The following is a 23,848-nucleotide window of genomic DNA, read 5'->3' as shown; positions in this document are numbered from 1 at the left end:
TCACTCTGTTGCCCAGACTGTCTTTAAACTTGTAATATTTCTGCCTCAGCTTCCTGAGTAGCTCATTCTCTCAAACACTGTATCTGGTATTACTGGCAGTCAAGGGCATTCAACAGCCAACTGCGCTTTTACCTTCCTTAATCCTTAATGGTTGGATCACCTTGTTCTTCATCTTTTTCATTGTTTCTATTAAGATCAGTTCACTTTTTCACAATATCCTCTTCCTTATTACTTTGATGCAGCATTTAAAATTTACTTTAAGTCCTTATTTCTGTATTTTTTTAGAAATTTTACTCTACTTAACATTCTGTTCTGTTGAGATTAAGTTCTACTGCTTAGATCTCCAATTCTGAAACAATGAATTATCTTCAGTTTGTGGCATTCACTATTAACTGCTCTCTATAGTGTTCCTGAAGAATATAAATCTACTTCTTGTTATGGTGTCTGAGCCTATGAATAAATGTGGAAAACTAGAGAGATGGGATGAGTGCATTATGATTACCTCAAGTGCCAAACCTCTGCAACAGAAGAATGATTTCTGAGTTTTCTGATTGACATAAGCAACATCTCTACTATGTTCTTAGGTACAGGTCCATACAATGTTTTCCTATCTTTTATTAGATGGCTTTTGCAGCATAAGCTATTGAATTCCACTGGTCTCATGGTTAATTCTTCTGTATTTGAACAATATTATTTACTAGTTTAAAATTTTGTGCTCCATCTTTTTCTATTGTGCATTAGGGACTTCACAGGTATTATGGTTTAGATCTAAAATGGCCCCCAAAGACTGTGTTTAGATGGATTATGAGGATGTTTTAGCTGATTTTGCTGTTAGGTGAGGTCTAGTCAAAAGACGCAGATAACTGGGGCATGACCTGGAAGGATACATCTCCTTTCCTGGCTTCTCCCTTCTCTCTCTGCTTCTTGGCTACCATGAACAGCCTTCCTCTCTTAAGGCCTTTCCACCACACTGACCACAAAAGGACTGAAAATTCTAAAACACGAACCAAAGCAAACTTAAGTTGCAAGTGCTATTATGTCTCAGTGACAAGTGACTAAGACACCATGGAAGTTAAAAGATGCTGTTTTTAAAAAATGCAGTTTCAAAGAGTCATGCGGTCTCCATTCAAACCAACACTTCATCGTTTTTGAAGTCTGTGAAAATAGTTAGACTTTGTATCATTTCATGTATCTTAAAATACAATGAAAAAAAAGAGACTAGAATGAAACAGATGAGTTTTCTCCTTAATTTTTATTCTTATGATTATGTATAATACACATAGTACATAAAATATACTTTAATCTTTTTTTTTTTTTTTTTTTGAGACAGGGTCTCACTATGTACTTGAGACCGACCTGGAACTATGTAGCCCAGGCTGGCCTCGAACTCACAATACTCCTGCCTCAGCCTCCTGAGTGCTAGGATTACAGGCATGTGTCACCACGCCCGGCTTTGGCTTTTTTTTGGTACTGGGGATCGAACTTGGGTCCTTGCACGTGTGAGGCAGGCAGCAGAACCACTGAGCTAAATCCCTGGCCCTACTTTTTTAAAATTTAGTTTATTGGTAGATTTTAGTTATACAGTACAGTTATTCATTACTGGGATCTTGTACCTTTACATGACAGGTCTTGGTTCTTGTTTTTTCCCCTTGTCCCTGCCCTCCCTTCACCCCCTCCTCCCCTCCCCATTTACAAACATTTCCATTTTCTCATATTTTTTCTTTTCCCTTATTACCTTTCTCCTACCCTTCCCACTTTCCTTACACCTTTAGCCCTTTTTACTTTAATCTTAAATATATAATAATCCTAATGATCTCTTGAAGAAATTTATTCTTATTGGGAGTTAGGAGAAACTGTAATTGTTGCTTGGCATTACTTGTTTTTTATAGGCTTTCTTTTCCAGCAGCACTTACTGAGATTAAAGGTTAAGATTTGTTTAAAGCTATTAACTAAATGACCAAGATTTATAAGGTTTCTCCGTCATGATTATTGTGAAGATGTGAATTCTGGTAAAATCCCTTTAATATTCATGGCATTTGTAAGTCTTTTTTCCCTCATGGATTCTGATGAATCTGAACAGATGAGCTATGACTGAAACTCTTACCACACTTTACACACGGATAAGGCTTCTGTCCTGTACGGTCCCTCTGATGGATGTGAAGATTAGAGCTGTGACTAAAGCTTTTTCTACAATCATCACATTTATAGGGTTATTTTCTCCAGTATGCACTCTGTGATGAATGAGAAGATGGGAACGCTGACTGAATCCTTTTCCACACTCCCACATTTATAGGGTTTCTCACCAGTGTGTACTCTGATCAGTGTGAAGCGTTGAACCCTTGCTGAAGCCCTTCCCACATTCACAACAAGCGTAGGGTTGCTCCCGTGTGGACCCTCTGGTGCATGTGAAGGTCTGAGCTGTGACCAATGTCCTTTCCACAGCTGTGACAGTTATAAGGCTTCTCTCTGGTGTGCACTCTCTGATGAACTTGAAGATTTGAGCGCTGGGTAAAGCACTTATCACAGTCATCACATTTGTAGGACTTCTCACTTCTATGTACTAACTGATGAATTCAAAGATTTGAGCTCTGACTGAAGCCCTTAACACACTCCTCACTCTTAAATGTTTTCTCCTGTGTGGAATCTCTGATGAACATGAAGTACGGAACTCTAACTAAAACACTTACTGCACTGATCACACTTAAAAGTCTTCTCTCCTATGTGAAGCCTCTTGTGAAGGAGAAGTATAATTTTTTACTGAGGTCCTCGGGTTTCATTTGTGTGTGGAATCTTTGATGATTGTGAAGACAGATCTGACTAAAACTCTTACCACATGCATTACAGATATGTGTTTCCTTTGCACAGACTTTCTGATGAAAGTGAACTCCTGTGCTCTGACTGAAGTTAATGCCAACTTCCTCACATCCATACAGCTTTTTCCCTGTGTGGATTCTTGGATATTTGTATAAATTTGATTTCTCCAAGAAGCATGATGTGCTGATGGAATACTGATACAGATTATCTCCAAGACCATTTTTCCTGTGAAAAACTTATTGAGTTCCAAAACTAAATTTCTTCACATCCACAGTATTTCTCTTGCATAGAGTCTTTCAGCAGGTTATTTTGCCACAACTCCCCAGTATACTCTGGAGTATTTTATCCAGTGGGATATGAGTGCTGAACAACACACTTCTTGTTTTTTTCCATGGTAAGATTTTTTCTTGCATATACCAACATGGTATTGGTCCCCTTGAAAACCAGGGAATCACTCACACAGACTTCTCTAACACAGTCTTGGTTACTTTTTGTTTAAGGACTGCCAAGGTATACGCTTTTTGTATTTTAAATTACTGGAATTTTTGTCTTAAAAGTCAGTTCATAGTTCTCATAGCCTGTGCTTGTGTGGAGAAAATTTAAGATTCCTGACACCAGGAGGGATCTTTAGAATCTCCCTCTTGAATTGTTTCCTTTCAGTTTTGATTCTCATATATCTGATGCCAGCATTCCTCCAGCCTTGCCAGATAGGAAAATTTTCATATTCTAAGAATTTAAGTATTTCTCATGGTTTGTAACTCTCATTCAGGTTTCCTAGAAAAATAAGCAGATATTTCAGTGATGATAGAAAGTTTGTGTTTAAAAATTTCCAATTATCTATATCAATGAGCTCCAGAATGATAGGAATGTATGTGTAGAATGCAGTAGAGAGGAAGGGTTATAACTTCAGCTACTCCACTAGGGCTGAAATTTAGTTTGTTAACTGATGTATTTATTTCATTTATTCACTCCTTAATTCATTCCACAAACATATCTTGAGCCTCCAGTTACCAAGCACTATTAGAAGTAAGACAGTAAGGCCAATTCTTTCATTGAAATATCTAAAACATTGTAATTTAATTATATTACTTTATTTTGGACATTATTATAATAAATAAAGTACATAGTTTCTATTTTCCTGCTCTAGAATAATGTGAAGATCAGGGAGGGGTAAAAAGGCTTCATTAATGTTCTTTTTATTTTTAGGGGTTCTCTTTCTACACTATCTCTAGGCTTGGATATCCAATTTTGTCACTGGGGACAATAGCAAAAGTGTCATAAGCAGAAACTGGAGAAGTGTCTACCTTCTCTTTTGCTGCTTTTGAAAATCCTGTGGTCACCATCATGTAAGTGCACCTGGGGTAGCTAGTTTGAAGAGGGACATGTAGTCCTTGTATCCCTATTATCCCCACGGATACTGAGCCAATTGCCAGGTAGCATATCAGTCAGGATAACTAAGTTCATCTTAATATCCAGCCCCAACCAAGTTCCTCTATGATAGAAGATCCAGTCAGCTCACAGGAAGCATAAAAAAGTAATATTGTTTGTTTTAAGGCATTAAATTTGAAGCAGTTTGTTATAGAACAAAATATGAATAGAATAAATTTAGGATCTCACAAAATTGACCATGTACATAAATCCGGACTTTAAAGGTAAATATCTAGGCAATTACATAACTCTACATGTCTTACAAAATGTTTCACTTTACCTTTTTTTTGGTCAAGCATCCCTAATTCAAAACTTTGAAATCTGAACTTTTTGAATGCTGACATGCTCAAAAAATTTCAGATTGTGGATTAAGGCTCAAGTAGTAAAGTATTCCAAATTAAAAAAAACTCCAAAATCTGAAACACTTCTGATCCCAAACATTTTGGGTAAGAGACACTCAAATTTTATTTTTCATCTGATTTAAAATGCATTTTTGAAAATATTCTACCACCTCAAAACAAACACCAGATAAAGAACTGAAATGCTCAACAAAACTGCTCCTAGAAAAAGCTAAGTCTATTCCCTTTGAGCTATTTTAACTTTATATAACATTCATGTAGTTCTCCCACATGACCTCCCAGTAGAGATATTTTTGGGAAGAATCCAGGAATTTCCACTCCTCTAAAGTAAAAGTAATAGTAACATCTTCAAATGTTACTGCCATCTGGTCAAAAATCAGGATTTCCAAAAAGAAATCTAAGGGAGAAGACAGACAAAAAGATATTTAGCAGATAATGTAAGTGGCAAAGAAAAAGAACAAACACAGGAAAGAAAAAACTCCAAAAAGAAAGAAAAACAAAACACGTAAAAAGAGACATACCATGTGTAGTTAAATGGCTAAATATCAATTTCCTACTCCAATCTGGTCTAGCTACTCTGTAAACCTCTATTTTCAAGATTATATAATTCTCGATTGTGAATTTATATTTAGTTCTCTTATATTGTCTTTTGTTTGTCACCGATGCACCCTGCATGTATTTTAATTTCTCAAGACCGGAGATTTAAAAATTTTAAAGATTATTTAAGATTAAGATAGTATCGCAATTATCTTATAATTCTTTTATCAGATGTATGATTCAAATGACAGAAAACTGTAAAAGTACTCTCTAGTACAGAAAAACAAATACCTAACCTCCTATTTGAGAGGGTGAATATTTGCTTGCATTCCAGCCTATCTGCTATAAATAGTATGGATGCAACCTTAGCTTCTCTGAAGATCACAGTGCTTAGTACATTGCTTGCCTACATTCCCTGCATGAAGATTCTACGATTCAATACCTTTTGCTTTAGGTGGCTCTTACCATTATTCCTCCTGTTACCTTCTAATTTTGGTTGAAATTTATTATTTGCTTATGGCTTTTCATTTAGTTGCTGTAAGTTCATGCGTTTATTCATTTTTTATTATCATGTATTTTTAGAAAGGAAAAGAGATAAATAACATGTATTCAAACTACTTAAAAACATTTCTTTTCGTGAGAAGGCAATATTATAAGTGGGTTGTATAATAAATTTTATTTTTTCTCAATTATAAAATTCAACTTAAAATATTTAGTAAATACTGTACTAAGAATATGGGAAACAGATCTTTAAGGAGTTTACAATAAAATGGAAAGAAATGAAACACATAAAATCATTATCATCATGACAGCAGCAGCAAAGAATTACCAGATAATATGTGAATAGGACTATGTTGTCCTCTTTACTCTTTCAACAATCTTTAAGGTATCATTTTAGTTACAGTAGTAACACTTAACAAGATTAAAAAACTTGTACAAACTCATGTAATTAGGTAGATTTAAATCCAGGCCTACCAACTAAGTAAACATTTAGTGAAGGGTTATAAATTAAGATTCCCATAAACTACCAAAATATGTTAATGTAGAAAAACAAAAGGTGATTTACTGGAAGTCAAAGATTCAAAGTATACCACCAAGTACAATTTTTCCAAAAAAAGTATAATGAAACATTAACAATAAACACTTAAGAAGGAGGAAATTCAATGTTATATGTTTAAATATGTAGTAGTTTAAATACTTATAAAAATAAATTTCAAACAAATATAATAAATCTATTTTACACATAAAATTAACCTATAAATAAAATGAGAAATGTAGCATGCTCAGAAACCCAGATTACAGGAAAACTATAAAAGTTGGCACCTGTATGGAAAATAAGTGAATTCACTAGTATTTCATATCACCAAAAGGTACAGTGGACCCTTGCCTCATGAACTTGATTGGTTCCCAAGGGCTGGTTATAATTCAAGTCAACACAGCTGAGCTCTGGATGATTGCCTGGGTACACATATAGAAAACAAGAAGCAGATGACTCTTCCATTAACCTAATTAACCCAAGTTATTTGTGTGTTAGGCCAGTCATAACTTGAGGGTCCACTGTACAGTAAAAATACAACAATCTGTGGTTTTTAGCTTTGTTATTTTAATAAAGATTTAAGAATTTCCTTGAAAACATACTAGTAAGAGTCTAATTTGTCTTACTAAAAATAAATTCATAAAATTTCTAAATACTGTAACACGTAAAAATTGAAACCACTTCCCTAAATAATTACTACAGTTTTCACTATGTTCTTTTTGACCTTTTTCTATTCATACACTTTTTTTTCTTAACAAAGATAAACCCAGTATTTTAAAACAATGATGTGAATGTACATGCCAATGCAGTTAGAGGCAAGATTATCTGTAAAAGGTATGACTGAATATTTGGGAAAAACCAAGAAAATCAGCTGAAAACTATTAGCAGTTTTAAGATAAATGAATGTCCATAAAATTCTACCATTAAGGCTACCTACTTGAAAGCTTACACAGATACACCAGATAACATGTACTATAACATTTAGAGTATAAAAATTGCTATAATACTTAAAAGCTACAAATAATCCAAAAGGCTCAACAACACTAGAAATTATTCATACTATGAAATAGTACAGAGTAGTGAAAATGATCTACAGCTATGGAAATCAACATGAATGCATCATAAGACACCTAACATGCAAAAGAAGCCATTTATATAGGAATATATTTAGTGATTCCATTTGTACAGTATTCAAAAATATGAAAAAAGTCTGTTTTGGAAATGCAGACCCAGTAAGTCAAAACCATAGGAAAAAAGCTAAGAAATTAATGTGACATTTAATATAGTGGTTGCCCCCCCAAAATGATGGGGGAGGAATATCCATGTTATTACAGTATTTTAAATTGTACATATTTTCATATATTCATTTACATATATGTAATACATCACAATAAAACTAAAATTAACATAAAATCTAATAATGAGTAGAGACATATAACCACTGCAAATTGTTTGTAAATGATATTTGCAATAGCAATGAAATATAAATTCTTAAAAATACCTAAAGCCTATATAGTTTCAGAATTTTTAAAATTAATTTTATTGGTACATTTTAGGTATAAAATATAATGGCATTCAGCATTAGAAATTTCCACCTTTATATAATCTATCTTGGTTCTTATTTTTCCCCCATTTCCCTGCCCTCCCTTTAACCCCTCCATCCCTCCATATTTACAAAGACTTTTGTTTCCATTTTTTCATTTTCTCATAATAATTCTATTCCCTTAATAGTTTTAGAATTTGAGGAACTAAAAGGATTGAGAAAGCAGGAAGAACTGCAGAATCTTAGGTAGGAAGAATACATAAAATTTTGCTCTCACTAAACTTATCTCTATTTTCAATGTGATTCAAGTAAGATATTAACTACATTTTGATATGAGAGTGGAAAAGATCTGACAAACTGATTTCTAAGGACTTTTATTAGAAAAAAAATAGTGAAACAGTAATAAAAAGAGGAGACTAATCTATTGGTGTCTTAGTTACTCTTCTTGTTGTTGAGACAATATTTGACAACCACAGGTTAAAAGAGGAAAGGTTTATTTTGTCTCATGGTTTGTAAAGGTTTCACTCTGCAGTTACCTGGTGGAAGGGCATCACAGAGAAACAATCCATGGCAGAGCAGGCAGGAGGCAGCAAGCACCAAGCAGCCTCTTTCTTTCCATCCAGGTTATGAGGCTTTGGGGGAACATCTAAATACAAATCATAACAAATAGTATATTATTCTTTAATAAGGCCCCTGTAAATATTCCATGGGTATGACATAGGACTGGAGAAAATGAACAGAAAAGGCTAGAAACACAGAAATGAACCCAAGTACACAGTGAATTTTAAACATGCTAACGGTGATAGCAAATTTTTGAGGAAAAGTTGGCTTATTCCACTAATAATGTTGAGACAGAAGGATATAAATTTTAGGGGGGAAAGCTAGATTTTCTACATCAATTTTTATGGCTTAGTGACTAAAAAGTTATATCAGATGTGGTTTAAATTTTAAATAATAACAGTGATCACTGCTACTGAGTTCTTTTCATAAGGAGAAATTTAGTATTTTGCTAAGTATTTTTTTGCATTTATAATCTTATTTAAACTTTATAGCCATACACAGTAGGCATTATTTCTCATTTTAAAAATGAGAATCTGCCTAAATAACGCTATCTAGTTCTTACAACCAAGAAGTGGTAGACATGAAACAAGTTTAGGTAACAAACTTGATACCTGAGCTTATATTTTGACCAAGTCTATACTGATAAAAAATACTGTTAGTATATTCAATATCATAAATTTATTAAATGCAACTTTTCATTTTTTCCAAAACAGAAATCATTATAATGTTAGTGTAATATTTCCAACATATGACCTGTTTTCTTTTTTTTCTTCACCCTCACTGAGTGAAAAAGAAAGGCTAAATTTCCCTTTGTTGCCCATGAAATATACTACATATAAAGTGCAACAATAAAAATACTTTCATAAGGGCAGGGAACAGGGAAAAGGGCAGGAATCCAGGGAACAAGGCAGCTCCAAAAGTGATCTACACATACATATATGTAGGTGTAAAAAATTTTAGTAATTTTACATATGAAAACACTATAATCAAAGGAGAAAATCAATGTTACTAGAAAAATCAATAACTAAGAAGAAAAAAGAATGTTACATGTTACATTCTGTCATTTACCACATCAAAATAAATTTGAATTTAGGAATTTAGCTTTTTTAAGACACTCAAAACTATAAAAAAATGAGGAAAAGTTAAAGTAAATGTATTAGATTTGATGGTGAAGCAAGAAATATTTTGTTTTACATAAATTTTAAAAATATATAAACAAAAAAGCCCTTAAAAGTATAAGGCAAGTGGCAAACTCAGAAAGATATTTACAGAATACAACAAATGGTTTACATCTTTTACATAAAAGAGTGCCTACTGTCAAATGGAAACTAAAAGTTTAATAGAAAAAAGGTGATGTGTATCAATAGGCATTTCATCAAAAAAGAATGCAGATAGTCAATGAGTATAGGTTAAAAAAAAGTCAAACTTACTAAAGAATAAATAAGATCAAAAGAAGGCAAATTATTTTTTAAAATAAATGCTAGTAAAGATTCAACAAGATCAGATATTTCATTGAATTGTCAAAGGAGTTGAAGTTCATGTACTATTTCCCCAAAAGAACTTAAGTTTTTCAAAATCCCAAAATATGTCTATATCCAGTGAGTCTTTTTCTATTTCTCAGAGTATACCTTGAGAAATTAAAACAACACATACTTCATAAATTATGTATAAGAATATTTACTAGAAGTTGTTTATAATAGTAAAATATTGGGAAATACTTAAATTTTCCCTAATAAAACTTAAATGAAGAAAGGTATGTACCTAGAATGGGACATAATTAGCCCTAAAAACTCATGCTACCAAAAAATAGTTGGAAAAGTGCTCATTATATGTAAAATGGAAAAAATTATACAAATAACAATCACTCATATTTAACAAATATTTACTGAATGCTTACTACATACAAGGTACAGTTCTGTATATTGGGAATAATACCTGCTCTCGTGACCTATTTTTCACAATTATTATATATATGTATTAAATATCTATACATACATGTTTTAGATAAATCTATGCATGTATTTGGACATAGAGTATATGTATGCATGAATACATACCTATTAGTGCTAATTCAGATTAGTAAGTATGTATGTAATTAAGTATTAGAGGAAAGATTACAAGTAAATATACCCAAATGTCAATAACAGCTGCCTTTGGTTGATGTGAGATAGACTCTTGATAGTGCACAAGAACAACTAAGGCATTAAATACAAATACACCTCCAGAAAGTGGCTTCACTTTAAACATTTGTCCTTACACTTCCATGTAACTAGTCTCCTCAAATTGTTTTTTTTTTTTTTTTTGCAATGCTAGGAATCAAATCCAGGTTATTGCACGTGCTAAGCAAGCACTCCACTACACAGGTACATTGTTTAACGTGGATAACTTTAGAAATTATTACTCTCATATGCTTTATTACTCCATGTGGAGACATCCTTAAATTTACCTCAGAACACCCAAAACAGTAGGAATTATAGGCATTGTAGACTTGAGACACTAAATAAGTAAACGTTAGGAAAAGACGCTCTTCACTGCCACTTCCACTACCTCCCTACAGATAGAGAAGTCAGGCTATCTTATAAATGAAAAAAGACAATCCTGCTCACCACAGATCAGACTGACAGGAAGAGTGTAGGTCTCTTTCTCCTTTGTGCTCTTTTGGGGAGGGGTAGAGTACTGAGCCACCTGAATTAAACGATAAGAAAGAAAGAAAAAAAAATAAGCATGGCTTTCAATTCCCAAACACACTAAAATTCTCACACGCTTAGTCTGACTCCACATCTCTTAGAAAGAGGTCAAAAAGAGTCCAGGAACATTCCTGCTCCCCTTCAACAATCAGATAGGAGAGCTATATGCACTGGTGCTTTGTAACTTATTTCTGGCCCTCTGGAAACTTGAAGGGATACAACTCTAAGACATGAAAACACAGAATTTGATTTCTGTTTAGCTCTTCTAAGGATTCAGATTTTTTCTATGTAATCCAATCCTGACTCCAAGGTTTTATTAATTTTATTAATTTATGATTATATAGTTCATTTATATAGAGTATTAATGACAATGTCAATATAAATATAAATAGCAATTTAAGTGGCTTCTTTCAGTTCTTAAGAGTTTTTCTCATATTTTTGTTGAATAAATTTAAGGAGAAAATAATTCTATTGCCCTTCCCTACTTACAACAAATACTGGATTTGCTATCACTGTGGTAACCTGGATTTCTGGAGAAAGATCTCAGGACCTGCACAGCCTCATCTCTGCTGCTATCAACCACTTGTAGAACTTTAAAGACCAAACTTCTACACCTTTTCAGGCCTCAGTTTTCTCACCCATAAAGTGGGAACATGGGCCTTTGCCATCCTGGGTCTGTCCCTTGCTGATCACTGGTAGGTCTTGGGAAAAAAAAATAAGCAATTAATTAAAAGCTCCCCTTCCCTACAGGGGGAAAAATTGTGAAAGCCAAGTTGCAGGGCTGGTCAGTTCATACCATAGGCTAGCAGGATGCAGCACAGGATGCACTCACAGGAATGGTGGTCAAGGAGCAGGATCAGGGTCAGGACTCCGTGCAGCCTCTGCTCCTGCAGCCTAGATCCACCCACGCGGCCTCCCGTGAGCATCCAGGTCTTGGTCTGACCAAACAACTCCCAACCAAACATCCGGAACCTGCGATTCAAACTGCCCCAGCCCTCCTCCCTCCTTCCTCTTTTCCGGCCTTCAGGTGGGCGGGAGCGCAGCTGTGAGGGACCCACCTCCAACAACTTCTGGGATTTCTAAACCCAAATTGCTTCTCTGACTCTAACTCAATTGTCGCTGCTCTTACTTGAGCCACACCTCTTCCCGCCCTGGTGTGCTTCTCGCTCGGTCTTCTCAAGAGTCTGCATCACTTACGGAGTCTCTGAGTGGACAACGGAAGCAGCGAAACACTGAGCCCACACAAACAACGCCCACTGCCTCTCCGCGCTGAAACGGAAGACTCTAAGCAGTGTTTCCTTGGAGAGGGAAGGGAGCCCAATGGGAAAGGGGAGCGCAGTAGGACGTGGCTCCTGATTGGCCAGATGTCCTCGCTAGCTTCCTGTGCCGGAGGGCAGTGACCTCGAGCCTCAACACCAAGGATGGAGCTTGTCATCTCGGTAAGAGGTGGTAGAAGACTATGGAGACGTTTAAATTAAAAAACAAAAATAACAAACAAAACAAATTATTATAGTAAAAGAGTACTTAAAAGTTCTAGGTGCTTACCGGTCTGGGAAAGGGGTCGTGGCTGAGATGGCAGGGACTGCCTTCAGAGAATTCTGATGCCCTGATAGACAACAAATATGGACTTTCTCAGCCAGAACCCGAGAAAAAACTTTGTAGGGTCCCCTTTGCTTGGGGAAGGGTGATTGGGCTTGCCGTCCCGTGCCCTTGGCAGAATGGGCACACCAGTAGGCCTGGTCCTAGCTAGCATTGCTCCTAAACTCAAGATTGGAGTCCAGGTAGGACTGAGGTGAACCTTTAGAAGGGGCCCCTCCTTGTGTCCTGAGACAGTGGAAGAGTTTGAAGTGCTTGCAGTTCTTTTATGTAGTTGAGTGTGTTATATTAGGAAAATGTTTCTGATTCCTTAGGCCCTCTCCCTCAAACTTGTGCAGTATCAATAGTATTCTAATGTGTTATTATATTAGGCAAGGAAACTTTGGAAGGTTAAAAGCAAAAGATTCTTTGGATTCTAATCTGAATACACCACTTAATATTGATATGACCTTGGCTGCATTACTTAATAACAATCTGTGATAGGTTAATAGCAATAACAATGTCAGTAATAGCATAATAACAATAACTTTCACATATATGTTAGAATTAAATAAGTTGGTATAACTGAATTGCTTAAGCAGGTCCCTGGCACGTAGGAAGCACTCTAAGTATTAACTATATATTTACACTTGAACGTTTAATGGAGGTGAATAACTCAGAGTCTGCCTGGGCCCATCACAAAATAAACACTTGCATTTCTTGGACTCTGAAGCCACATTTGAAAAATAATTACTTATGGGCCTTTTCCTGGCTTGAATATTCAGAGACAATATGACTTAGTATTTTAACAATTGAGGTCTTGTCTGACAAAACTTACTTCATAACCTTTTTTTTGGGGGGGGTCATCCATTTGTTGATGTAGACAAGTAATTTAACCTTTTACCTCAGTCTTCTCAACTATAAGATGAATTCAGTCTTATTAATTGGATACAGCTGGTAAAGTCCTGCATGCACATTCACCAGTACAAATGAACACTGGAGTTGGACTGTCCTATGTTCTGCTTCCAACCCACAGTGGTCATTATTAAAGAATAACATGGATAATCCATATAATTTAATTTTGATATTTCTGGCACAGAAAGGCATTAAGTATTAGCAACTTGACTTATATTTTCATCTTCTCAAATAGTGTGCTTTGAGACTATGTTATTTTGTATCAGAGAATATGAGAATTGTAACTGGGCTTTCAGTTTTTAAAACTCATTTTAAGAGCAAAGTAGAACCTCAGATTTTGTTTCAAAGTGAATTCTAATTAAGAATAATCCTTAAAGTCTGCCGCAGACAATTAATAATATCTTTATGCTGAGATTGTTGAAATTTGGAAAAATCAGGACTTTTAATATTAACATAAATATAAATGGGTCTCCCATTTGGTAAAATCCATCACACAAAAGGACCGAGACCGTCAAAGACGTGTGGAATGTGGGAGAGATCCAAAGAAAAGGCTACTTGAATGAGCTCCTCCATTCCCTGATCATAGCTGTCAGTATCTCTTAAACTAGGCCTGAACAAACCTGGTGTGAAATTGCTCACCATCCTGTGGACTGGACATAAACATGAAAAATAGCATGAGAACTTAGATCTTAAATCCTAATTGGAAAGAGCTTGGGACTCAGATCTGTTGGCCCCTTAGGAGATCTGCACAAATTGGGGTTCCTTAACTTCTGTGAGACCAAGCAGAATATGTAGGGCAACTGTCAACTGTCCCTGCATAGAGTTTGAGAGATTAGTGAGCCTAGAGGACAAGAAAGTTATTCAGATGCTTTTGTAGGACAGCGGGCAGCTTTGTGCTCCTATTCAATGCCTGAGAGAGGTAGTGGACAGCTCTTTGTTTTCCTCCCAAATGTGGAACTGCTATCACTTAAAATACCCATTAAGCAGACCTAAATCTCAATGATTTTGCAAAAAAGAAAAAAAAAACCTAAGAGGATGCATTTGTCAGAAAAATAAAATATTCATCTGAGGAAATATAAATGCTGTAGGGTAGAGGATAATATGAATAACAAAAAGTAGTATCAAACATAGCATAAACAAGACTTTCTGAAGTTAATTAAATACGGCCTGTATCTGCAGATGTACTACATCTCCATCTACTAATGAGTAAAGAAATACCAGATATAAAAATACATTAAAAAGAAAACTCATTAATTTTCAGTCAAAAAGGGTAAGTTATATAAAAATAAAAATGACATTGGACTTCTCTTTAGTAATGTTGGAAGTTAGGGACATGTTCAATAGCAACATAGACTAGTAAACTACATGGGTTCCAATCCATCAGCCAAAATAAAATCACCTGTCATGGTGAAAGCTATTTAAAGATTTGTTGGGACAGAGAGTCCACATCACTCTGTTCTCCCTAATCTATGGAGACAATTTAAGAAAGTATTATAAAGAAATGAACCAAAAACAGATACCCCACAAAAAAATTATGGAAAAGGAAACAGAGAAACCCTTGATGTAAAAATAAGCTAAAGTAGTATATATAAATAATGTAATAAATTATTAGTAAAAATAAATCATTAGTCATTGTTCTAAATGTAAAAGGATTGAGCTCTATGCAAAGGGAGAAACACCTGAATCAAACACTAAAATCTAGCCTTATCTTGTTTAAAAAATATGTAAGAGTCTGATTTTTTTTTTTTGAGTTTATTGGTACATTTAGGGATACAGTACAGTTACATTCATTGTTGGGATCATGTACCTTTACATGGCAAGTCTTGATTCTCATTTTTTTCCCCTTACCTCTGCCCGCTGTAAGAGTCTGATTTTTTTTTTTTGAGTTTATTGGTACATTTAGGGATACAGTACAGTTACATTCATTGTTGGGATCATGTACCTTTACATGGCAAGTCTTGATTCTCATTTTTTTCCCCTTACCTCTGCCCTCTGTAAGAGTCTGATTTTAAAAAAAAAGATACAGGCAATCAAAAAAGACCAGAAACCTTAACTAATGAATGTTAAAAACAAAAGAATGACATGGATTTTATTTACTGATAAAAGGCACAATTTATAAAGAATATAATAATAGCAATTCTGCTAAAAACAGTGCAAAGACATACAAATTTAAGAACTTGGTAAATACAGTTCTGTGAGGAAATTCAATATATCTGTCTCAGAATTAAATGTAAGAGATTTTAAAATAATACATAAATTGAATAGTATAACTAATATTATTAATTTGAAAATATGTAGAAAGCATCCCTAGAATAGACTGGGTTGTTGCACTTATAAAACATTTACAATCATTGATTACCTGCTTAGTCATTCCCGTCCCCAGCTGATGAAAGTGTTTTTAATTGCCCCGAGAAAATAAACAATCAAAAAACTTCCACACATCCCTACTCCTCACCATGCATCCACGCACCTACCTGCAATCAGCACCCATTTTGTTTATCTTCAGTATGGGATGAAAAGCTGTGCTCCTAGCGGAGGAGCCTACACCCTTAGTTACTAGATTACATCTATTCCTGTCACATGTAAACCTAAGTCTAGTAACACCTGTCTCCTGTGAGTAACATCATTGCTTTCGTCTTTACTCGATCTTCCCCATCAAGGATCGAGTTTGTTCTCTTTAAAAAAAAAATTAAAAAGCTCTTTAGGGACTTGTTTTGGGGCCACTATAACAACATACCATAAGCTTTGTAGCCTACACACTGCAGAAACTGACTCCTCACCATTCTGGAGACTAGAAATCTGAGTTCAAAACACCCACAGATTCTGTGTGACGAGGGCTCCCTCTCAGCTTCATAAACAGCTAACCCCTCATGGAGTGCTCACATTGAGCTTACTGAACCCTCTTTTGTAAGTAAGCATGTTTATCCTGTGATGTGCTGGGATATGTTGCAGAGTCCTCATAACCTGTCAAAGGATCCACTCCCTAACACCATCACATTGAGTACTAGTTTTCAACATGTGACTCTGCGGCAGATATATTTAGCAGTCTCACTTCTCCCCAGCAACCATCTTATTTCTCTCCTTCATTTTAATCCAAACTTGTTGAAAAAGTAGGCTGTTATCTCAGAATTTTCTCTTTCCAGTCTTTCTTAAACCTGCTCCAATTAGATTTCGCACCACTATTCCACTCAAATGCTTTTCTTAAAATCATGAATAACTTCTATGCTGCTAAATTTAGTGGTTAGTTTCAGTCTCATTCTATCAGCAAAATTGGGCACAAATTATATCTCTTGATACACTTTCTTCACTTGGAATTTTAGAACCACACACTTGGTTTTCATCTCTGGTTGTTCATTTTCAGGCTTTTTTTTTTTTTTTCTTGGTGTTGAGGCTTGAACTCAGGACCTTGTGCTTGTGAGACAGGCAGTGGAACCACTAAGCTAAATCCTCAGCCCATTTCCAGACTGTTTTAAAAACACTTTTACTGCTCTTTGCACTGTGTCTTGTGTGACTTAATAATCAGACTTCACATTATTTTTTCTTTTTGTAGTACTAGAAATCAAACCCAGGGACACTCTACTACTGACTTATATCTCCAGCCCTTTTATTTATTTATCTGTTAAATTTTGAGATAGAATCTTGCCAAATTACCCAGAAAGGACCCAAATTTGTGACCTTCCTGGCTTTGGCTCCCCGTGCTGGGATTAGAGGTATATGCCACTGTGTCTAGTTTGAATGTTTGTGTTATGAACTCTTACTCCCTTGTGATTTCCCATAGCTTTAGAGTCCACTTATCAGCTAGTAACTCTAAAGTTTGCATCTCCAGTTTAGACTTAATGTCTAGACTTCTTTGGTATCTCTATTTTGACATCTAATAGGCCTCTCAAAATTAGCATGTCCAAAAATGTGCTGAAGACTCCTTTAAAACTTGCTTTTCTCACAGTCTTTTCCTTTTCCTTCTTCCATTTTCCTAAATCAATATCTTGGGCTTATCTTTGATTCCCCCCCTTTTTTTTCTTTTTTTATATCCCTTATGTGTTCCATTAGCAAATTCTTGCAGTTCTACCCTAAATATCCACAACAGGACCAATTTACATCTCTACTGCTGTGAGCCTTGCTCTAGCCATCATTTTCTCTTACCTGGATATTCTCTTAACTGGTCGGCTTTTACCATTGCCCTACTCTTGTCTACCTGATCACTACCCATAATGATTCTCTTAAAACATAATTATGATTATTATTTGCTCAAAACCCTTCATTGGCTTCTTAGCTTACTCACAGTCAAAGCCAAAGTACTTAAAGTGGCCCTATATAATCTCTCTTTATCTTTCTCATTTTCTCTCTGACCTCTCAGATCCCATATTCTGCATCCCTTATTGGCCCTGCTGGGCTTGTTGTTCCTTCAACTTGCTATACTCATTTCTACTTGACTCTTTTTACATTCATGATAATCTGTTGATTGACTTATTCACTATCCTAGGAGTTAGGGATAGAACAATGAACTAGAGTTAAAACTGTATTTATTGTGAAAGTATTCTCTTGATGGGGTGAAGTGGTATGGGAAATGAATGTCAATGGTCAAACAAGTATAATTATTGTCTGGGAAAGTAAAGATACAAAAATTGGAATACAACAATTCAAATTTTGTAACTGTATGAGTGTGTATGTGACTGTAAGTTTAATTATACAACACAGAGGAAAAATGTAAAAGGATACATACTGGACAGTTCATGAGCATGATGAATGGGAGTATACACAAGAGAAAGTAGAAACCTATAAGACAGTCTGCCAAACTCTTAGTCAAGAAGGAATTCAACCACTTTAATTTTATCTCTATTCTCATGGAAGACGAAGGAAGTGACAAGTTCTGTCTCACAAAGAAATTCTCCAAATATAATTTTGGTACAAATAACACTTCCAAGTATAAATTTATATAATCAGAAAGTAGATAATACTATGGCTATGTATGCATATTTCCTTTTGGGACAATAAAACAAGATCTTAGCATCTTATTAGATTAGTTCATTGAAGAATAGTGTTTTTCTAGCTGCAAAAGTGTGAGGAGAGATTTTTAAATGTTTCCTGAGAATTTTTTGCTTGTAGTTGTTAAAAAGACTTACATTTTTATTTTTTATTATTGATCATTTAAGGATAAAAATGACCAAAAAGTTAAATTTTACTATAAGTTATAAGAAACAAAGCAGAATTTTCTTTAATAATGGTGCAATAAGGAGCAAACAATGTTTTTTCCTACAGGTGTTGCTTTCAGTAGGAGAGTTAAAACAAAAAGAAAAAGAAACAAAAAATTGCACTAAAACTATATTATGAAACTTAAGAATTTATGTAAATTAAGTATGGCCAGTTATATATAAGTTGAGTAAAATTTCTAATTTATTTTTGTAAATGTTTAATTTCAGGACCCTCAAGCATCTAAAAGTTTCTCTAATTTCTTTTTTTACATTTCAGAAGCTAAATATGTTCAGTATTTGGTTTTATGGGCTTGTTAATGGTTTTAGAACCAAAACTTTTAAGATTCATAGATTTTTTTTAAAAAGTATATGCTTATAAACAAGATATTCAGCATAATACTTGAAGGTTATTAGTTGACCAATTAATATAATTGGTTGGAATCAAATCAAAGACAGGAGTTTGCCTTTTCTCTCCCTCTACACTGTTGGTTATTCTTTTAAGTTAATTTTTATATGAACCTTTATAATTTAATCTCCTGATTTCTGATGATGATTGAGGTTGTTGGAAGCTGTATCAGCTGTGTTGGAACCTTTACATCAGCTTCGTACATTTACTTAATGCCAACGGATACTACTGGCTCTTACTTTTCTAAGTTTAAAGCTCTCATGAAGATTCCATCTGAAAAAATGCTAACTGAAACAAAATGATCTACATCTCCAAATTCTTCCAAATCTTGCTATATAAATAGGAACACGTGCTTTAAGTGGGGTATACTGAGAAAAAGGAAGCCACTAAGAAGACCTCCATTTACCATTTGGTTTACCCATTTGGTGTAGAGGCCTGTCATCTGAGAGCTACATGATTCTAACTCCTAAAGCTGCTGCTGATTCCGTTGGGGTCTAAGCCAATTTTGAGATTCCTATCTTCAGCCCAAGGCCATTTATTTACATAAGAACAGTTCTGGTCATTTGGTATTTGGATAAGGTTGCATATCCATAAATGAACATAGGGTTATGGTGACCATCATCATTGATTTGATACAGATTTTCCTCAAATATGTCAGTGAGGCTCTTGCTTAAGGGCCTCGGTATTTGTAATTTCCTCCTTTCAGGATGGTTCAGCTCCCAGATATCTGCATGGCTCACACTCTTTCTGCAAATGTCACCATAGTGGCATCTTGTGTTTCCACTTAAGGAGAAATAAGACCCACCCTCTACCCATTCCACCCCAACACTGTATCTCTTACCATACTTAATTTTTCTCCATAACAATGGTCACCTGATAAAATACAATGCTTTATCTGTACTCCTTCAGCAGAATGTAAGCTCTGTAGGGATTATGGATTTAAGACTTTGAATATTTTGTTTACTTTTGAAAAGGGCCTAGAAAACTACCAGACACGAAGTACAAGTGAAATAATTCTATAGGTTATTGGATGAGTGAATAAAAGGGAATCAGCCTGCCTGGAAAGGTTATTTGAAGACAGGCTTCAAGTGCCAGATTGCCTCCCTTCCCCCACCACATCATGGGCCCTTAGGAAAAGAAGGAAGTTGTGTGCGGAGCCCAGAGGTCCATCCGTCCACCCACGCATCCTTCCATCCCTCCCTCCATCCATCCAAGATTTCCGGAAGGAATGCCTTGGGGAGTAAGTTGGAGGTGTAAACAAGGGTCAGAGGGTGCCCTGTTCCTAACCAGCCAGTGGGTGTTAACCCACACTGGCCCTGCCCACACAGCCCTCCTACTGAGTCTGCGCACGCAAAGGGGAGGAGAAGGAACAGACTTTAAAAGCCGTCGAACCGCGAGTACTTGTGGAGCCCTTAAAATTTTTCCTCTTCCCTCTTGCTGTGGCTTTTGGTGGTGGGGTTTAACCCGCGCCACTAACACCCAAGGTAAGGAATGACCCTCCTCTACTCAAGTGTGTGAATAGGCAGGGCTCGGTGGGAATTCTCCACTGCCTACATTCTGTGTTAAAATAAGGAAGGGGAAGCGGGCCAAGGCCCAAAAAGCAGATGCAGGCAGGATCCCACCCAGAGTAGGGTGATGTCTAGAGTTTTTGGTCTGGTCAACACCACACAGGAGAAGTGACGTTCTAGGTGGCTGCTGTCACTGGGGGTGGTCTCTCATGGAGCCCTAGGATTGCTTTTACCTCACAGAGGGAGGCTACTTAACCCAACTGAGTTAAACTGCTGTGCATGGTCCTGCTTTCACTTGGCCTGTTGAGTTTAGGTGAGCCCCCCTCATTTGTCCTTCAATCTCAGGTTATTCCTGCCACCTGTGCTGCTATTCTTTACTCCAGGCTTCCTCAGAATGGCTTTCCTCTCTGAAAAACAAAACAAATTACCTAAAATTCTTTGCAGTCCCAGTGTATCTCTCACCTCTTCCTAGCAGAGTTCTAGAAATAGTAGCGTCATTCCTCCAATTCCACGACATAAAATTTCTCTCTAAAGTTGCCAATTACTGCTTACAAGCTAAATTCAAGTACAATTGGCATTTATCTCTTTGGGATTTAACACATGGATGTAAGCCAAAAGACTATAAGACAAAAATTCTTGTGGATTTAGCTCAGTGGTTCTGCTACCTGCTTCACAAGCCCTAAGTCCCAAGTTCGAGCCCCAGTACCCCCCAAAAAAATTCCAAGGAGAATATATTGTACTGTATCAGAATTGTAGAAATGTAGTAGAAACCTGATAAGATACGGACTCACACATCTTGGCTCAAAGAGATACTGAGAAAGGAAAAATGAAAATGTAGAATTAAAGAGAGAAAATAGCAAGATGCAAGGCATTGTTAAAGTAATTATACAGTACTGCGGCACCTTGTAAGCCAGGTGTATACATTAACTTGTTTTTAATTCTTGCAGAGACAGATTCTTATTCCTGCTTGCAGATACTGTAAACTGCGTCTCAAAGTGCCTATTTGTTTAGGGTGCTAGTTTGTATGAGCTATCAGTGGAATTTTCTTGAAAATTAGCCTGCAGTAGTTTGAGGAACTGTAATAGCTAAAATATGGAAGACTGCAGAAGTTTGACTGTAAAGATTATGGTGATGTAAAGGAAATGTTTGTTAGAGACTAAACTCTTTAACTGGGCATGTTTAAATGCTAATGGAAAGACCTAGAAGACAGGAGAGGTTAACATAGGGAAGTCACTATGTGTCACTGTGGGAAGTGTTGCTGATGGAACCAGGGTCACAGGTGGAGGAATGAGCTATAGGAAAGGGGAGAGAGCCCCTTTCCTTAACTCCAGGAAAGAAAAAGCAATAGGCCCATATACGAGTGACATCTGTAAATTTCTAGGTGGGAAGTCAAGGGATGTGTTCTATGCTTCATTTTCTCTCACTTACCATATTCTGTATGCCATGGAGAAATTTCAGTGTTTGATGTTTCCTAAGATTTATTACTTCACTTTAAAAAAATTGTAGAACCAGGGCTGGGGATTTAGATCAGTGGTTCTGCCACCTGCCTTGCAAGCACAAGGTCTCAAGTTTGATCCCCAGTACAAAAAAAACAAAACAAAACAGATTTTGTCAGATTTATCTGTAATCAACTATTTCTGCAATGTTTAAAAATAACCCTAAAATGGCTAATAGCTCACGATAATTATAGGAAACAGTTGTTGTTTGTTTAAGTGATTAAATGTAAATGGTTTAAGTGATTGATTGGATTTCCCCAGGCTGAATAAAGGCTCTTCATATAACTTGTTAAAAATGGGAAAATGCAGGCCTCAAAAGACTAAGATTTGGTGATGTTTTCAGAGCATTCACAATGGGAGGTCATGAAACTGTTCATTTAACTGGGAGATGTTAGTAGAACATGGGTTATGGTAGATTATAATTTGAGAATTTGAGTAGTTGTTGCTGATAAAGCCTGTAGTGAAAACATCAGAAATGGTGGAGTGCAGTAAGGTCACAGGACTTGATGTCAAGGATGTAAGAGAGAGGGCTATTTCAGATGAACTTTAGTATTGAACTTGCTCAGAATAACCTGTGTGGAAGAGTAAAAGTGGAGGGAGCTTTTGGTAGTAACGAGTCTTGGTGGCGATGCGTGGATTTGTGACCAGAAATAACTTTCTAAGAAGAAGAAATTGGCATATTGTAATTGCATGTGTTTCAAGAGTAATGTATTGGCAGGGATTCAATAACAATGTTTTATAGGCTGAAATACATATTGGGTAAGGAAAAGAAGGGATGAAGAGTATAACCACACTTAGAAACCTGTGTTAGGCAGGTGATATGCGTTTCCATACTATAGTCCTCCGAAGTTGGCTTTTACCACTTTGGAGAAGAGTAGACTGTGAGGTTCAGAGATAAATAATTACATTTTTATAGTTCATACGTAATAAGCTGGGGAATAAAGCCTGGGATGATGGAAGAAACAAGACAGTACAGTGGTTTATAATAATAGAATATTTTATGATAGACTATGTATTACCGAAACTAGATCATTTTCAAGCCTAATGTAGTGGGCTTCAACACCTGTTCATTGAATTAATCTATTTCTGTAGAGATTGTCTAATTGTACCTTTTCATAAGTACCACTTATTTTATATATTTATTTATTTTTGTTACTGGGGATGGAACTTGGGTCCTTGAGCTTACGGGGAAGATAGCGGAACCACTGAGATAAAATCCCTGCCCCTTATTTTTAAAAAAGATTTTTCCCCATTACAGCCTGACTCTTGATCCAAGGACAAGATGGTAGATTCACCAACATTTTCCTCCTTTTCTGATTTTGGGCTGCTCTTGTATTTGGAGGAGCTAAATAATGAGGAATTAAATAAATTCAAGTTACTTCTAAAAGAGACCATAGAACCTGCACACTGCCTGATCCCCTGGACTGCAGTGAAGATGGCTGATCGAAAGCAACTTGCTAACTTGATAAACAAATACTACCCACAAGAACAGGCCCAGACAATGACTCTTGAACTTTTTGGCAAGCTGAACCTGAGGGATCTGTGTGAGAAAGCAAAAGCACACAATTGTAAGTAATTCTAGGACAGATCTGGGGTGAGGGAGATGAAATACTCTAGATCCTCGAGTTATAACCAGCCTGGCATATGAACAACTTAGGTTAATTAGGTTAATGGAAGATTCGTCTGCCTCTTGTTACCTATAGTATGTACCCAGATAAACATTCAGATTTCAGCTGTATGGACTTACAATCAATTTGAGTTGCAAGCCTCCACTGGGAACCAATTAAGTTTGTG

The 23,848-nt window shown here is 35.9% G+C and overlaps 2 protein-coding genes across 13 annotated transcripts in view; one reads left to right on the top strand and one right to left on the bottom strand.

The window, feature by feature from the left end:
* Positions 1–23,848, top strand: part of Nlrp14 (NLR family pyrin domain containing 14) — a 48,966-nt gene that overhangs the window by 903 nt on the left and 24,215 nt on the right. Inside the window, exons 1-2 of one of the 5 annotated variants that reach the window (XM_033764170.1) lie at positions 12,273–12,404; positions 23,313–23,622. The exons of 1 other annotated variant lie outside the window; for it this stretch is intronic. In XM_033764170.1, the coding sequence (XP_033620061.1) occupies positions 23,337–23,622 (286 nt within the window). In that variant the 5' untranslated portion in view covers positions 12,273–12,404; positions 23,313–23,336. Of the gene's footprint in view, positions 1–12,272; positions 12,405–19,944; positions 20,535–23,312; positions 23,623–23,848 lie in introns of those variants that run through there. 3 more of the 5 variants (XM_010615942.1, XM_033764172.1, XM_033764171.1) reach the window with 3 other exon arrangements.
* LOC104856537 lies at positions 1,740–12,251 on the bottom strand. 8 transcript variants are annotated; one of them, XM_033764178.1, is made up of 5 exons: positions 12,024–12,251; positions 11,604–11,666; positions 10,885–10,963; positions 8,254–8,363; positions 1,740–3,588 (listed from the first exon to the last, which is right to left on the bottom strand). In XM_033764178.1, exons 2-5 carry the CDS (start codon positions 11,631–11,633, stop codon positions 3,580–3,582), a joined length of 228 nt encoding a protein of 75 aa, XP_033620069.1. In that variant the 5' UTR covers positions 11,634–11,666; positions 12,024–12,251; the 3' UTR covers positions 1,740–3,579. The 8 variants fall into 8 exon arrangements, 6 of the variants coding, with proteins under 6 accessions (XP_033620069.1, XP_033620065.1, XP_033620066.1 ...); XM_033764174.1 differs by lacking the exon at positions 1,740–3,588 and adding an exon at positions 6,408–6,596; XM_033764175.1 differs by lacking the exon at positions 1,740–3,588 and adding an exon at positions 6,408–6,596 and having other exon boundaries at positions 12,095–12,251.

The sequence above is a fragment of the Fukomys damarensis genome, unplaced genomic scaffold (genome assembly GCF_012274545.1).
Source record: "Fukomys damarensis isolate Sample0158 unplaced genomic scaffold, DMR_v1.0_HiC HiC_scaffold_16, whole genome shotgun sequence".
Lineage (NCBI taxonomy): Eukaryota > Metazoa > Chordata > Mammalia > Rodentia > Bathyergidae > Fukomys > Fukomys damarensis.
This window is presented reverse-complemented; position numbering and strand designations above follow the sequence as displayed.